Here is a 16,517-nt window from a genome sequence, read left to right as displayed (position 1 = left end):
AAATAAGAAAACAATCAAAAGGGAAAGTTCAATATGTTTAATGGAGATCTTGGTCAAAACAATATCAGAATATTTTTTATGCATGTAAACTGTACATTGTGTTTGTATGACTTAGGTTCTGAAACACCACCTGCTATGTTCTCTGACGTTCGGCTCTCGACTCTCTCTTGGATGAAATTTGCTTGCCTAATGTAGCAGTACCAGAATAGCATCCTGTAGGCATCTTTGCTGTAGCTCTCACCAAACTAGAGCCTCCCTCCTAAGCATTCGACCCTTCCATCTCCTTATTGAGCACTTGTGTAGGGGGTGGGTGTATACTGAAGACATGGATCCTACCCCATGACAGGGACGGACGTATCTTCAAGCCCAGACTTTGGCCAATGGGGAGGTTGAACGGATCAAGTGTCACTATAACAGAAGGACATAATCACCGTGGTACGTTTGCAGAGCCTTACAGCCTGTCTTGGCCAACAGGGAGCTCACCTCATTCAGCTTTTCTGAGGTAAGGCAGAACTGGAGTGACTGGGTGTGTGGATGATGATGGAAGCTCAAGTGCAATGTGCTTAAACATCACCCAAAGTCAGGTGAAAACTGAGCCCATGGGCCTTAACATCACTGCCCCCACTGGTTAAGGCAGCTAAAAAGATCAGTGCTAAAACAGCTTTAGCAGATTTTCAAATAATGGCTTACTCAGAGAGAACAGGATTCAGTTTACTAGCTACTGCATTGTTGTGTTTAAGCCCTGTAAAGCAATTATTAATTGTGTGCTGCATACCAGACAAGCTGACGACCAAAAGATTCATGGTACTGAGGAAGATATCTCTTATTTGGCAGTGAGCAGAAAATGTACATCATATTTAGTACTTTAAATGAAGACACACAGCAGATCAACTAGTTTATTGGCAGATATGTATCTGGACTTTGTTGCTGCTTTTGTATTGACTTGGTTAGAGTCCAGTTTGACTCAGTGGGGCAGCATGCCTGAGGGATTTACAGATGACTTAAAAACTTTGTAGCAGCTTTCCTCTGTGGGAGACAGAAGATAATGATAAACTTGTGTGGAAATGGTGGTTAGGTAATTTGATAGATTTTTCCTTATGTTTTGTTGGGACCAATTATTTCTACACTGCATGTTTCATCTGTCAGTGCAAACAAGCATACTAGTTGGACTGATTAAATCTCACTTAAAGGATAAATACTTGAACATGTTAAACTGGACCCAGGAACCGGCCATAAGATTGAAGGTGTTGATTCAAAGCTTTTCACCGAGGTTACTATCATTGCATCAGTGTGTGGGAGTCAGGCACCATCACCTTCCTAACCGTTCAGGACTTGCTGTAAATCTCAAGTAAGGTGTCATCAGTCAACAGGGCGCCTAGAGGATGATTGAAGGAACCATGTGAGAGCAGAAAAAAACGCATAAGGGAGTGATGCTGGTAGTAGTCCAAGGGATGGAACCCAATCTTCATCATGCAAAGTGAAACTGGATCTGAGAGCTGTGCAGCTGTCGCTGGGAAAAAGTTGTAACGTCAGGAATTTTTCATGGTGGCCTCACACTGAGAAGATTTCTAATATAACAAGGCAAAGAACCTAAAATCTCATCAGTGTTGCATTAAAGGATGAGCAATATCACATATTATGGTTTTTGTTGTTGGGTTTTGGTCGCACACTGCACCGAGTCAGCCGATTCACTCCCACATGAAATGCTGAAAATGATTTTAAACGTGGAAAAGAGTCAGTATCTTAATTTGAAGATGCTTGCTCCATTATTTGGCCTAAAGATAAAATCATCTTGAACATTTTAGATGGCAGCTCTATTAAGGTGATGGGAGAGGACAGGAGGATGACCTGTAACACTATCACTGGGGGCCCTTTTTTTTTCCTCCGCTGCAACATTAATCTCCTCTCTCAGTAGTTAAAAACAGACTATTGGCATAAATCTATGTTTAGTCTCCTTCTCACTTATCATGAGAGAAGCAGATTCATGACTGAGGCTTAAATGGCAGTCTAAAGTTCTGGACTAATTATAAAACCAACATGTCTGGGGATAATATAGCATTTAATTTTAAATAAATCAGATGTAATTACATTTAATACTTTTTATTTTAATTGGGGAGGAATATATGAAACTAAACAGGTTGTGGCTGAATTAGGGTGGGGTCTGTGGCACGTATTTAAAGCATCTGCAACTTAAGCCTGAGCTATAAATACAAGAGGTTGGGCAGTTGCTCCTTAAAGACATAGCTTCATTTCTTCTCTTTTCGTTCCTTGGGTTTTCAGGTTTTAAAGTCCACTGCCACCATGTCTGACACAGAGGAAGTGTAAGTCTAAAGTTATTATTATTTGTTGTTTTGTGAGTAGTTTGACAAAAAAAAAAAAAAAAAATCAGCATTTATTTTTAGGCAGCTTTTATTTATTCTTAGGAAATTTGTAAATATACTCTTCACTCTTAAAGCTATAGTTGTATTCTGTAGTGATGAGTATTTTTAATGCTAACTTGTCTTTGTGTTCTGTTTTGCAGTGATCAGGTCGAGGGTAAGTGGCCACATTTCTATATTTGAAAAAAGAAATATTGTGAAAGAATCTGTCCCAGGTACCATTGGGAGCTCCATGCTAAATCCAGATGATGTTTCTGAACATTCTCTAACTGACTTTCCATCTCCTGTAGAAAGTTAGAACTGGGCACTGGACAGTTTTATCTGTTTGCAGGTTTGGCTTGACTCCTCCAGACTGAAACTGTGCAGACAGAAAATAAATGTTACTGTTGCTGTAGCATTCTTGCTGGTTGCAGCACTGGCAAAAAAAAAGAGTCTTTACTGTGCTGTTTGAAATCAAATGAAACTGGAAATCACTTGGATTTCACTGCCCTGTTTGCAAATAGTCCTTTAGCTCTGCATGACTATCTGCAGTTTGAGCCATCCTTTTGAGCTGAGCACGCTTTCATATGGAAAAAAAAACAATTGTTTTGTACACCTGAAGGCCTGCCTTAAAGCTCTGATCAGCCCAACAGGACTGCTTTGTTTCGCTTAGCATGGATTCCCACTGTACCCATGATTTACATTTATATTTTGTTAAAAATGGGTACAATTGGGATAATATGATGACATTGTTCTGCTCCTTCCTTTCTCGGATGAAGAATACGATGGTAAGACAGCCGGCAAACTAAACTACCAACCATAACATTAAGTAACTAATTTACGACCCACTTGTGAGTTTTTCCAGATGTCCTTTATGCAGCATGCTGTTTAATATTAACAGTCTTTGTGATTTAAAAACAGTTAAACATACAGTACAAGTGGCAGCTACAATCCTATTTCATCCATCAATATCTTCTTCTCTTTCCAATGCTTGCTGTCTCACATGCTTTGGCGCCATCTTGTGGAAATTGACAAAACAGCGGCATCATTAACCTCTTTTTTTCCACGTTCCTTTTCATGTACAGAATTTAAAACATCCACCTCTTTCCCCTCTCCCCCGCTTCTATTAAATCTCCTGCTACCCCCCACTCCCGGACCCCCCACCCCACCCCATATCCATCTCCCCGATGATTTGCTGCATGCTGTTTAGCTGTAGAAGTGGAGGTAGTGCAGGAGGTAGAGGTCGCCCCTGAGGCGGCCCCTGAACCAGAGGCAGAGGCAGAGCCAGAGCCTGAGCCAGAGCCTGAGCCTGAACCAGAACCAGAACCAGTGGTAGAACCACAGCCAGAACCAGAACCAGAACCAGAACCAGAGCTTGAGCCTGAAGGTATGTGGCAAGAAGGGGGAGGGGTTTATTCTATCATCCCTTTCCAGGCATCAGATGCAAAGACCCCACAAATCCTGTTCCACAAACATTTTGATGTTATCGGCACATGCTACCTTCCTTTCACCTCTGGACAGACTCAAACACATGGCTTTTACGCAGTGCTGAAACAGTGCAGGTTGAATGGCCTATTAAACAAAGAAATATGCATAGATTATATTTTTGATCAGTAAGACTTCTATTAAAGGGATAGTTTGTGTTGTTCTGAAGGGAGGTTCTGTTAAGTAATTATTAGTGATAGTTTCCTTGCCTATAGTAGAAACATGGTGTATCACCATGAGCTTATTGACATAGAAGTACATCCTTTGACTGTTGAACACTTACTGGTAGTTAGTTGTAGGCCTACTGTCATAACTGAGTGAAGCTGTTTAAATCAACTCAAAATGGGAGGCAAACATTTAAGAGGATACAGCGTTGTGTTAATAGATATTAGCAGTCTACACTTTCATAAAAGACCATAGTTCCATTTGGTGCTGTCTTGTTCAAAAAAACATCTGTGTTTCTATATTTAGTTTTTCTGGGGCGGTACCTTGAATTAGGGAGCGGGGGAGGAGCAACCTGGACAGGTCTATCCATCACAGGGTATCTCAGAGACCCCCAAGAGGAATACCCACACACATATACATAAGGAAAATGTTTTTGGGCTGTGGGAGCAAGCAGGAGTACCAGGAGAAAATTCATATATTCATGGGGAGAGCACATTAAATTCATGCAGAAGACCCCAGCCCAGATCAAAACCATTGCAAGACAACAATGCAAAGTGTACTTCCTTACTAAGAATCTCAGCTTCCAAATTATCCTTGTGTGTGCTTTCATGTTGGCAGACAAGCACAGTTCAGGGTTAGTAGGGGGAAAAAGCTTAAATTGATCAGTTACAAAGTATTGTCTGGTCTCATTGTGTTATGTTCTGATGTCACACCTGCTAAGAACACAAAAGAAGACAAAACTTTAGCTTAATGCGTAAATCTCGTAGTTCGACCCAGATCCATCCTGTAATTGAATCACTGTCTAAATTTCCTTACTTTATAGTAACAGTAGACAGCATTATCTTTAGCAAACCTGGGGGATGTTAAAGTAATTCAATTATTTTAAAGGCTGAACATCTAATTTGAATACTTTTATATCTATTTATTTAGTCTAACCAACTGACACTACTAAATGACATGCACTCAGAATGCTGAACTTACCTGTTTGTTTCTTCATCGTACCAAAAGAAATGAAAATATCCTATTTCTTTTCATAAAAGAAGCTTATATTTCTGATTTTATTTTACAAGTTTTAACCTCTTCATCATCTAATATCTGAAAGTGTTGTGCTTACATGCATTTATCCAAACAAATGAGAAGTGTAGTGTCACTTAAGCATTTTAAACCAATCAGCTTCCATTTCTCAGTTTTCTGCATTTTTGAGAATCATTTATGAATTGTATTTAACTTTATTTAAAGATGTTGTCCTTCAGGATAGTTATTCTGTTTTATATAGTTTGAGGGAGATTATCTCTTGGAATGTAATTTTTTATTTTTTTTATTTTTCTCTTTATTTATTGCTTGATGCATGCTGAAGTCGTTGAGTTGAAGAGGAAGGTATGTGGATTTGAAAACATTTGATGGATATGAAATGGATTATTCTGGTTTTGGTGGGACGTCAGTGTTCTGGTTTGAGGCTTGTTTCTGTTCGTAGTTGCTCATTTCAGGAGCACCAGCCAGCTGATAGGGTACATCAGGTTTTCTGTAAGCCTATAACAAAGGGCTTTCAGATCTGTCTGTAATGAAAATTGAAAGCGTTAAAGGAGGGAAAAAGGGTGAAAGAATATGAATTGCTAACACATGCTTTTCTACTCAGCAAACCTAGGGGGCTTTCAGACCCAAGGCAACACCTCAGCACTGTACACCAAAAGCCATTTATTTCTATAATGTGCACACGCTGCACTGCAAAGTTTAATCCTGAAGCCAAAAACACACCAGAAATCCATTAAGCTGCTGCCAACATAGCTGGCCCTGAAAACAGGGCCAGCTTCTGCTCCATTTTATATTAAAATTTTATATTAAAATAAAACATTTCTCCTCCCTAAAACTCAGGGTCTTCCCACTGAAGCCTCTTGGTCTGGAAGCCCGTCTACATTTGCTCCGTAGCTCATCATATGCATGGTTCAGGGAAACCACAATATGCTTCCATAGTCAGAAAACAGAGAAACAAGTTTGCCAAGCTTCTCTTAAATATTTACGGGGTCAAGCCAAAAACAAAAAGGGCTGGAAAGAATTGAGACAGAGAGAAAGAGAAGGACACTAACTGAGAGACTGGTTGTATTAACAGTTCAGATTTAACTGCCGCTTGATTCTCACACTTTTTTAATTCATGTTAAAGTTCAGAGTCCTGCTTCCTGAATCCATCTGTTAAAATCAAATGTCTGTATTTCCTGTCACTCTAACCTTCATGTTAATGAGCCCAGTATTTCAGAAATTAATCTCATCTCCCATGTAAAGCCTCAAGCATAGCGTATGATCTGTGTGAAATGTAGTCTGTGTCTCCCTTCCTAACCCAATGACATTTACTCATCCCCTCTTCATTTCTTAACCTGCAGAGGAGAAGCCAAAGTTCAAGTAAGTTTCCTCCTTACGTTCACCCGAGCTCATGTTACACATTAACGCCAAAGTGACAGTGATAACAAAAATGACACACTTACAGTATCAGCGCACTCAAACATGACTCAACTGTGTTTTAGGCCGAGCGCTCCAAAGATCCCAGATGGTGAGAAAGTGGACTTTGATGTAAGTGTGACTAGAGTGAGAATAAGAAGGTTTTGGGTTCGTCTCCGGTGTTTGCTGCTGACTGCTGGGGGGCATGTTTTCTTTCACTGTGCAGGACATCCAGAAGAAACGTCAGAACAAGGATCTGGTGGAGCTGCAGGCCCTGATCGATGCTCACTTTGAGTGCAGGAAGAAGGAGGAGGAGGAGCTGATTGCACTCAAGGAGAGGATCGTGAGTCCGCCTCGTTGATTTCACTTGACTTTCTTCAATTCAATTCAATTCAATTTATTTATATAGCGCCAAATCATGAAACATGACATCTCAAGGCACCTTACAAAATCAAGTTCAATCATATTATACAGATTGGGTCAGATTATACAGATTGGTCAAAAATGTCCTATATAAGGAAACCAGTTGATTGCATCAAAGTCCTGACAAGCAGCATTCACTCCTGGGGAAGCGTAGAGCCACAGGAAGAGTCGTCTGCATTGTACATGGCTTTGCAGCAATCCCTCATACTGAGCAAGCATGAAGCGACAGTGGAATGAAAAACTCCCTATTAACGGGAAGGAAAACCTCCAGCAGAACCGGACTCAGTATGAACGGTCATCTGCCTCGACCGACTGGGGTTACAGAAGACAGAGCAGAGACACAACAAGACAGACAAAAAAGCACAGAAGCACATATTGATCCAGTAATCTGTTCTACATTAGATGGTAGTAGCGGGTGAGCCGTCTTCTCTGGATGATGTCACAGTTAACAGAACGCCAGACCAGGTGTACCTACTATGAAGAAAAAATGGCTTCACCATCGTGACGTGCGTCCGCCAAGCGCTGCAACGGCACCGGTGTGGCGCTTGGTGCCGATTAATTTCTAGATGCTGCGGTCAGTCAGAATGGAAATCGCAAAGCGCACAAATGATGAGCAAACATTTGTGTAGATAAATTTAAAGATTACCTTTTAAAAAAAACTTAGAGTCACCGGAGGAAAAACATAATCTAATCCTTTTAGTGGACACGACCCTGAACCACATTAAAATAATAAATCTGTGCCTTCAGTAACTCGTGTCACAGCAGTATGATTTTCTCTGTAAGTCTGCTTTGTTTCTATCTGATGTTTTAAAGACGAAGTGTTGATAGGAGCTCTGATGAATGTTGCAAAAAAATGGTGCCTTCCACTTCTCAAGGGTCCTTTCCACCCTGGCCTTTCCAAACCCTGGCCTTCTGTTTTTGCTGAGCCCTTACCTGCAGGCAGTGTCATGGTGCTCCATGGCCGTGACCTCGCTGAGCCTGCTTTGTTTCTAAACCTGCAGGAGAAGCGTCGTGCTGAGAGGGCTGAGCAGCAGCGGGTCCGTGCTGAGAAGGAGAAGGAGCGGCAGGCCAGACGTGAGGTTGGTTGTTTTAAACGGAGGTAGTACTTTCACACAAGGCCTTCAGCTTTGTGTTTATGATTTCATGTTCATGGTTTTTTTTTAAAAACCACAATGAGCCACAACGAGCGTTCAGCATTGCGGTCTCACCGTGGGCTTGTTTTCTGTGAACGCAGGAGGAGAGGCGGCAGAGGGAGGAGACTGATGCCAGGAAGAAGGCTGATGAGGAGGCCAAGAAGAAGTCGGCTCTGACCAGCATGGGCTCCAGCTACAGCAGCCACCTGCAGAAGGTCAGTACGTCCGTGCATGCTCACGCCGTCCCTGACCGACAGGGAGTCCTGGAGCGCGCTGAGCCTTCATCCGCATGCGTGTGTCCTCCCCGAACAGGCTGACCAGAAGAGAGGAGGAAAGAAAGAGACTGAGAGGGAGAAGAAGAAGAAGATCCTGGCCGCCAGGCGCAAGGCACTCAACATTGACCACCTGAACGAGGACAAGTTGAAGTACGACTCATTTTCTATCCTAGCAGGCTTCGTATTATCAAAACCCACTTATTGTCCAAGAGTAGAAAAAAAAACAGACCTCGTTAAATCTGCAAGTGGATTCATGACAACTTCATGAGAAGCTATATACTTTAAGCTGCTTAGAAAGTTATATCCTGTTTGCTTTTTTTTTTTTTTTTTTACTTTTGCTCTACAATGTAGAAAGTAGCATTTTAAACAAGTCGTGACTCGTGAGCAGTGCTTTTCTCTGGAAGAAAACGAGTACGACTTCTTTTCTCTGAAACTGCGTGGTTTTTTTCTGCAGGGATAAGATCAATGAATTTTATGAATGGATGCGCCAGCTGGAGTCTGAGAAGTTTGACCACATGGAGAGACTGAAGCTGCAGAAGTACGAGGTGAGAACTATCTCTGCACCACTCAGATTCTCTTCACTTCTCATGCTGGGCTGGACCTAACGGACTCCAGTCACCAATGAGGTTTCAAATATTTACACTTTGCTCAGGTTTTACATGCCGATGTCATCTTGTTAGCATGAAGCTACTGCATTTATTCACCTTAATTCAGTTATTTTAGATAGCACCAATTCACAACAGAGTTTACCTTAATGCACTTAAAAGACAAACAGATCGGATTTCTACACAGAATCACAACATTCAGTTAATCCAACCGTATAAATTATTGAAAATTAAATTACTGACATTTCAATTCTACCCTAATTATCCTGTAGGCATCTAAAAGTGAATATGTTATCGTATATGAAAGGTTACTTCTTTAGTGAAGCATCTTGGTATTTTTTTGTGTTTTTGTTTTTCATTTTAGATACAGAGAAATGCTCCAAAATGTCAGAAGTTATTTATTTAGTGTTAAGCTTAGACTACGCTGTACACACTGTTTTTTTTATTTCATTTCCGGTTTTAAGATAAAGGGTTGGTCGGCAGGCCAAAACGTCTCTTCATCTGCAGAGCTTCAAGTTGTCTTTACTATTCTATTCTCTCCAGGTTACAAGACTGCGTAAGAGAGTGGAGGAGCTCAGTAAATTGTAAGTTCTGGTCCGCCAGCCTAGATTTACTGCATGTCAGCATGAAACTATGTCATAGAACATTGCACCGCCTCTACTGAGAGACACACGGGGTCTGAACCCCCATAAAGAGGGTTGGACAAAAAAACTCCCAGCTGGTATTTAAGGATCAGAGGCTAGAATACTGTAGATGCCTTGCAATCTGACAGTTGTGAGTTCTATTCCAACTTCCTCCTATCACACGTCAACATGATCCTGAGCAAGGCACTCAACCCCGGTTTAGTGTTTTGTTTTGTTTTTTTAAACTGAGGACAACTGAGACCATCTCTGGGCTTTTAGGCCAATTTTAGGCTGGTAGGTTAGATCCTACTGCTGTTCTCACAGCACAGGAGAACTGCTCCTTGTTTTGTTTTTGGGAAATCAAGGGTGGTGATGATTGACGTTGGCGATGTAAACACGCAGCCAGCCACATTTAACTAGATCCACGTTTTTTTATATTCTAAGATTAATGCATCATGTGTTTTTTTTTATTCCTTTGTTCTTTTTCACTTTGCTCAATATTACAGAAGTATAAATACCTGTTAACACAGAAATGTGTAACTGAGCGTAAAAGTAGGACTTTCAAATCTTCAGATCTTTTAAAACTTACAAAGTCAGATTGTAGAACTTAATGTAAATAAGTAAATGTGACTGTCCAGACTAAAAGCCCCTTGCCATAAAATCATGCTTTCAGAACTTATCTTTCATACTATGCAGATACAATATTTATATTTACCTTCATTCCTGTTATTCAGGGTCTTTTATCTGCTTGTCACATTGTATTTTGGCCTTTCCTTATTTGGTTCTTCAGTGATAGCTAAAATGCTGGAGCATGTGGCATTTAAAGGGAGTGAAAATTGTATTAGTTTCTTATTTATATTGCTTCAATCTGAATTGTTTAATGAAATGATGAAGCCGAGCACATTCATGATAAAGATTTCCTGCTCATTGTGTCTTGGAGAGGCAGCAAAGGTTGCCAGTTTGAAACTCAAGCTCTCACTCTGGGTCCCTGAGTGAGAGCCTTGACCACACATTGCTTCCTGGGCTCCACTCGGTGTGGCAGCACATTGCTTCCAAAGGGACGGGTTAAACGCAGAGACAAAGGGAAACCGTTTATTTACTTGTGTATGACTGATTTATCCTCTATCATGTTTTCATCGCCTTTATGTCTTAAAATGCTTTCATCATAGGTACTTAAGCAGCAGTAAAAAGAGACACATGTAAAAGTATTTTGTTAATATACACAACTGTTCCTCATTTCATGTGCCAATATCTTACACCAACCCTGATTCTTTGGCAATGGCACAGAGCTCTTTACTGAAAATATGCCATAACTTGCTTCTACTGAGACCAGAAATGTAAGTGTACAGCCCTGACACGTCTGCCTGTTTTGTGTTTGGAATTACAGCAGCAAGAAGGGAGCTGCAGCCCGCCGCAGAAAGTAGATTGGCTGAAGGCATTAGTGCTCGCCAACCATACTGCCATCACCATGGACACATGCAGGATGAAGTTAAGCGCACTGTGGAGAAAGTTGCACCTCTGAAGAAACTAGTAATGCTGAGGTACACCCTGTTGTTTCTCAGCCAAGTCCTAGAGCAACCAGGAGTCTTTAGCTGCTGTTTAATAGGAAGAAAAAAAAAACACTCAATATACTTGCCATCATGCTTCCTCGCCCTCAACTCTGTGGTTCTCAGTAATTTTGTAAATAAAGTGTGACTCTTCAAGCCATGTCTGTAGTTATTCAGAAATCAATAAAGTTCCGTCTTTTCAGATGTGGAATCTTAAAGTCGTCTGTTCCGCACAGTTTTCTTTTTGCCAAGCTGACTCTGCCCTTCAATTAAACGTTTTAATCATCATGAAAAACAGCGAGTTACAATGCTCAAAAGTTTCAAAAGTTTTTTGTCAGCTTGATCAGTAAATTCAAAATAAATAAAGGATGAGATATTCTAAATCAAAAACCAAACAATACACAGTTATAATAAATAAATTATTTGGGTACCCCTTTTAAAAAGTATTACGCTTAAATAAGTCTAAATATTAATACTTTGAAGTGGCTGAAGTGCAAAGCAAGCCTGTAACATGCTTGAAACCCGATGTAATTTTAAATGCAAGAACTTCAAATCCCTGCAGTCAATCCACAGAATGTGCGGTTTAAAGGATGGCCTATGGCTGATTCATGTCAGAATTAAAGTCATAAGATCAGAGCTCTCATGATCCCCCACTCTTCCTGACCAGAAAACACAATAAATTAATGAATTAAAAGAATAAATCTTACAGGATGTTTACTTTAGAGACATTTTGTTTACATAAAAGTTCACATTATTTCCAGCTGAGTTATTTTAGTTTATTTTAATTTACTGTTTGCAAAACAAAATACAGCTATTAATTTAAACAGGTTATTGTAATCTTGATTTAGTACAATAGGTTTTCTAAAGCCACGACTATGATTTGATCATCAGTTGTTTATAGAATAAGTAGAAATGTTCAGGAAGACCTGAGGTAAAGAGCTACAATACAGATTTCCTGTATTACACTTCCAGCTTCGAGCTGCCAACAGGAAGCCGAATATTAACTTTGTCCAAAAGCAACATCCATTGTGGCTTGGAGGCATCAGGGATTGGCCACTACACTATGGAAACATGAGTTGTTGTCAAAATAATCATATTCCAGGTATTTGGCCCTCAGGCATCCTAAACTGCGTGTAGATGAGTTGTTTAGGATGTTTCTGAAAGGCTTTTGAATAGATCAGAACCAGCTGAAGTCCTGACTCTCTTTTAGACAAACATTTAAATGACACATCACCATTTTTATCATCAAATAAACAGCTCATCTAATCCATTAAGCTGTAAAAAGACAATTTGTTTCCAAAACATGAAGGGCTTTATTGAACAATTCTCAGTCCAATCAAAATATGGATTTACTGTAAACATGTTTAGCTACGAAAAGGAAAACTTGCTAGATTTTTATTGCCTAGACCAGGAAGTACTGCCAGGGGTTCATGTGCGGACCTTGGAATGATTTTTTGCCGCATCTGGATCACAAGTCAAGAACGGGTCTTCTTTTACCCCCACTTAAAACAACCCCTATAAACTAATTTCTGGGCTGCAAAAAAAAAACAACAACTGTTCTTTCTCCGTTTTGTCAGCAGATGGCGCTATCTGCATCCCTCCTCTGTCTCAACCTGCTTATCCATGCAAAATCAAGTTTATCACACTTGAAAAATGACTTTTATCTCAAAATGAAATCTCTTGTTAAAGAACGACTAATATTCTTGAATGGTCGTTGACAAGTAATAAATATGCAAAGTCGAGCTGTTTTTGTATAAATAAGCCAGTGGATTTAGTTTATTTTGGATTCATCTTCAGAATTTCACACAATTTCAGCAGTATAAATATAAAGGTGGCAATCTCTTCACAACAAACAATAAAGACAGACACATTAAATACAAATGAATAACGTCACATGAAACAAATCAGCTCTTATTTACACAATATGTACAGAAACAGAAGAGGGTCCTGGGCTGCAGTGGCTGAAAAAGACTTCTGAATCTGGATTTGACAGGGTGCAGACGTGGCCCTACTTCAGAAGGGATGTAAAATGTACAAAAATCAGTATATTACTTTTTATGTCCCTATTATTTTTGCTATCAGGTTTCCCTGCAGGAGTGTGTACTGTAGTTGTATTTTCAGATCATCTGGGGCCTTCAGGACTTTAGATGGAAGGATGAAAGTGGAGGAATGTCAATGGGTGCTTTTTGGCCTCAGTTCATCAGATGAATGAACTGAGTCTTTTTTTTGTATAACTTCAAAATAAAAAGTATTGAAGAAGGCTACTGGTAAAATAGTAATAGCCCCACTTACTTTACCAAGCAGTGAAGTAATGTAGCCCTTAAATCTCATCATAGGAAAATGAGTTATTCTTATCAGTTTAGGGTTTAAACAGTCAACCTCATTTTAGTGCCAAAGTAGACACGTTTTTAGTAAGTTCCCTCTTTTATGGGGATGAAAGCTGTACATAACACTATTACCAATAATAATAATAATAATAATAATAATAATAATAATAATAATAATAATAATAATAATAATAATAATAATAACAATACTCAGTTTGCTCTAATAATTTAGTTTTTCTTCACTTACAAAAACAAAAATGTTGAGGTTTATCAGTATATTTAAAATCTAATTAAGACTGCAGAAATATAAAACCCACATCTTATTATTTTTTAAATTAATTTTAAAATTAATTTAAAAAAAACTGATGAAATCTTTGGAAGGCACAACTGGATATGTTTTTCTTCCGGGCTGGAATGAGCTTTGGCGTGATATAGAAAGATGTGCATCAGGCTTCGTTGTAAAAACTGCAGTTCCTAACAGCTGGTGAGGACCCTCCTAACCCAGAACAACTGCTGTAAATGGTGCCTTATTGTTACAGTGTCTGTGTAATGACTACAATAAGGCAGCGTGGTAATCTCCCAACTGGGCTTGTAGGCTCTATAGAACTTGGTAGATGAGGTTTGGGTCCTGCTTGTCGGTGGGGGTGGGGATTTGAACGGGCGCTGGGGCCTTTCCTGCCTCGCTGAGTGGGGCTGAGGTGACTGGGGAGCCGGGGCCCTCAGCTACGGGGTGCGGGGTGCTGCCGTCCGTGGAGATCCGCTCCACGATGCTGGAAAGGCAGTCCAGACTAGAGACCACGGGACTCCGCTCCCTCTTTGGACCAGCTGCACGCAGACAGAACAACAAACACACATTTTATAGAAGGGCCTTTTAATGTTTTAATTGACTTTTACTGTAAAAAATTACTTCATGTCATATTTTCAAAAGTAATATACAAATAAAGTTAGTACCATATCTGGGAATAGACTACCACAATCAGTTAGTATGTGTTTGGGGACTTTATTTGGTTATATTGATACAAAACATTTTCACTTTAAATTTTCAAATTAGTCAACTGAGTCAAATTAGTTTTACATTATGCACCTGGCTTCCAATTCAAATGGAGTTAAATACCATACTCCATAATAATAAGTGTGATCCTTCGTTAAAATGTGTGTATGTTCTCACCGTTTGGCGTCTCAGAGAAAAAGGAGCTGCTGTCAAAGCTTCTTGTCCTGCTCGGCCCGTTAAAATCCATCTGAAATGAGAAGAAATGCCTCTTACTTACACTAGCTGATATCCTCCTGGCCTCAGACCGGCTCCGAAAAACCGCTCCAAGAACTTATAGACATTCATTATAAACTCCAATGTTTGACTTTCTCTCAATTAACGCAGATCTGTAGACCACAAGGCCAGAAAAAGGACGTTCCATAACACAACACCCAGCTCGCTGCTGAAATGCTTTTTTTTTATTTTTTATTTTTTTTATTTTTTTTACAAATAATGTTATTCTATAATCAACTGCCGCTAGGTTTAATTTGTTCTCAATATTTGCTCCATAAATCATTTGTTTAAAACGTGTATTTAAAAGAAATATACATACAATTTTTAATGAATCAAGAATGAACCAGTGGAAAACCCACCACATTAATAATAATAATAATAATAATAATAATAATAATAATAATAATAATAATAATAATAATAATAATAATAATAATAATAATAATAATAATGTCGTTTTCGTAAATCTTCTGGTTTAAGAAAAAAGAAAAGAAAAAACGGAATCGAGATTGTTATTCTGTGTCCAAAGCCGTGTCAGTAAAAGCGTAAATTTACTGACCGAAAGCAGGTCAAAGTAGCGCGTAAAATTTTTTAACAATTCGTGCGCCCAATCACCACCAAATAAACATCACTCATCCAGACTAATGGGTCAAAATAATTTAACCTCAAAGTTAAAATGGAACCCTATCAAAGAAAATCACAGTTAGCTAGAGAACGAGTCGGGGGAGCCGGTAAACCACCAATGTTAGCGCGTAAAAACGCGCCGCGGACTCTACTTACCATCCCATCGGAGCAGTTGGAGCGGGGACTGGACGCGTCTGAGTCCCCGCTGTAATGCTCCAGCACCGGGTAAAAGCCGTCCTCCTGGCCGCCGCGCAGCAGCGCCTGCAGGGATTCGATGTAGCTGATGGCGTTGCGCAGGATCTCCACCTTGGGCAGCCTCTGGTTGGGGTTGGCCGACGTGCAACGCTTCAGAGTCTCGAATGCGTCGTTAACTTTGCTGAGCCGCCGGCGCTCACGCATCGTCGCCGCCTTCCGCCTGTCCGCGTTGGTGGTCTTCCGCTTGCAAGCTTTGCAGGCCCATAGCAGGCAGCGGCCCGCCTGGTGGTGCCCGCTGGGGGCGCGGACGTGCTCGTCGTCCTCTGCCTCTGGGTGCTGGAGGTGGTGATGCAGGTGGGAGGACGGTGAGAGGGAGGATGATGATAGGGAGGAGGAGGGGGAGGAGGAGTCCTCGGGTTTCATCGGGACCACATGTACCAGCCGCGGGTCCAGGTCCTCGAAGAAGTGCATGTCACTGGTGTTAAAGCAGGGGTCATCATAGAAATCATCAGCGGCGGGGATGGGGAAGGAAATATCCGACAGCTCCATGAGTGAGTCCAACCCAGAGCAGAACACAGATCCGCCTAAGCAGAAACAAACTTCCACTTCCAGGCGATGGGAATAAGTATTCAGGCTGCGGCGGAGAAGAAGAAAAAGAAGAAGAGAAGTTTGAAGCCTGCTCTCACAGCAGCTGTCAGCCTGGGGCCCCTGCGTCTTATACATGGCTCGGCCAAAGCGGGCAGGGTCAGGGTACTGGGGGTCCACCCGGATCTGACCAATCTGCTGCCAGCAGGAGGGGTTTACAGCTTCACGGTAATTAGCTCAGGCCTACAATTAACCCAGGCGTAGGTAAAAAGTGCAGAAACAACGTCAGAACCCGCTACACTCATTTCTGATTGCTCTTGTTTTTCATTAATTTTACCAGAAAGCCTGCACCTCTATAAATTACAATGTGCAGAGGATAGGGGCTAGAAATAAAAACTAATAAAACGGTCCAAGGGTAAGCAGATCGTTTTGTTTTGTTGTATTTCGATCGTAAATTATTAAATAAATATTTGGATTTA

General features: G+C 40.6%; 2 protein-coding genes across 5 annotated transcripts; one reads left to right on the top strand and one right to left on the bottom strand.

Moving 5' to 3' along the window:
- The first annotated feature begins 399 nt into the window (after positions 1 to 399).
- On the top strand, positions 400 to 11,247 carry tnnt3a (troponin T type 3a (skeletal, fast)). Of its 4 annotated transcripts, XM_036145828.1 has the most exons (14): positions 400 to 502; positions 2,281 to 2,321; positions 2,522 to 2,535; positions 3,137 to 3,145; positions 3,568 to 3,744; positions 6,383 to 6,401; positions 6,524 to 6,569; positions 6,664 to 6,780; positions 7,862 to 7,939; positions 8,095 to 8,208; positions 8,306 to 8,418; positions 8,723 to 8,813; positions 9,417 to 9,457; positions 10,884 to 11,247. In XM_036145828.1, the coding sequence occupies exons 2-14, from the start codon at positions 2,302 to 2,304 to the stop codon at positions 10,918 to 10,920; spliced, it is 876 nt and encodes a 291-aa protein (XP_036001721.1). In that variant the 5' UTR covers positions 400 to 502; positions 2,281 to 2,301; the 3' UTR covers positions 10,921 to 11,247. The 4 variants fall into 4 exon arrangements, with proteins under 4 accessions (XP_036001721.1, XP_021172745.2, XP_036001728.1 ...); XM_021317070.2 differs by lacking the exon at positions 3,137 to 3,145; XM_036145835.1 differs by lacking the exon at positions 3,568 to 3,744 and having other exon boundaries at positions 402 to 502.
- A 2,415-nt stretch (positions 11,248 to 13,662) lies between these two features.
- myod1 (myogenic differentiation 1) lies at positions 13,663 to 16,185 on the bottom strand. The gene is made up of 3 exons (XM_012863673.3): positions 15,415 to 16,185; positions 14,539 to 14,608; positions 13,663 to 14,195 (listed from the first exon to the last, which is right to left on the bottom strand). The coding sequence occupies exons 1-3, from the start codon at positions 16,174 to 16,176 to the stop codon at positions 13,969 to 13,971; spliced, it is 1,059 nt and encodes a 352-aa protein (XP_012719127.2). The 5' UTR covers positions 16,177 to 16,185; the 3' UTR covers positions 13,663 to 13,968.
- Between the last annotated feature and the right edge of the window lie 332 nt (positions 16,186 to 16,517).

The sequence above is a fragment of the Fundulus heteroclitus genome, chromosome 2 (assembly GCF_011125445.2).
Source record: "Fundulus heteroclitus isolate FHET01 chromosome 2, MU-UCD_Fhet_4.1, whole genome shotgun sequence".
NCBI lineage: Eukaryota > Metazoa > Chordata > Actinopteri > Cyprinodontiformes > Fundulidae > Fundulus > Fundulus heteroclitus.
This window is presented reverse-complemented; position numbering and strand designations above follow the sequence as displayed.

Coding starts and splice junctions, on each gene's coding strand:
- tnnt3a (XM_036145828.1), top strand. CDS start 2,302: ATGTCTGACACAGAGGAAGT. Junction 6,570..6,663: donor GTGAGAAAGTGGACTTTGAT/GTAAGTGTGACT, acceptor TTCACTGTGCAG/GACATCCAGAAGAAACGTCA. Junction 7,940..8,094: donor AGCGGCAGGCCAGACGTGAG/GTTGGTTGTTTT, acceptor CTGTGAACGCAG/GAGGAGAGGCGGCAGAGGGA.
- myod1 (XM_012863673.3), bottom strand. CDS start 16,176: ATGTATAAGACGCAGGGGCCCCAGGCTGACAGCTGCTGTGAGAGCAGG. Junction 14,609..15,414: donor CCAACTGCTCCGATGGGATG/GTAAGTAGAGTC, acceptor TTCTCATTTCAG/ATGGATTTTAACGGGCCGAG. Junction 14,196..14,538: donor TTTCTCTGAGACGCCAAACG/GTGAGAACATAC, acceptor GTCTGCGTGCAG/CTGGTCCAAAGAGGGAGCGG.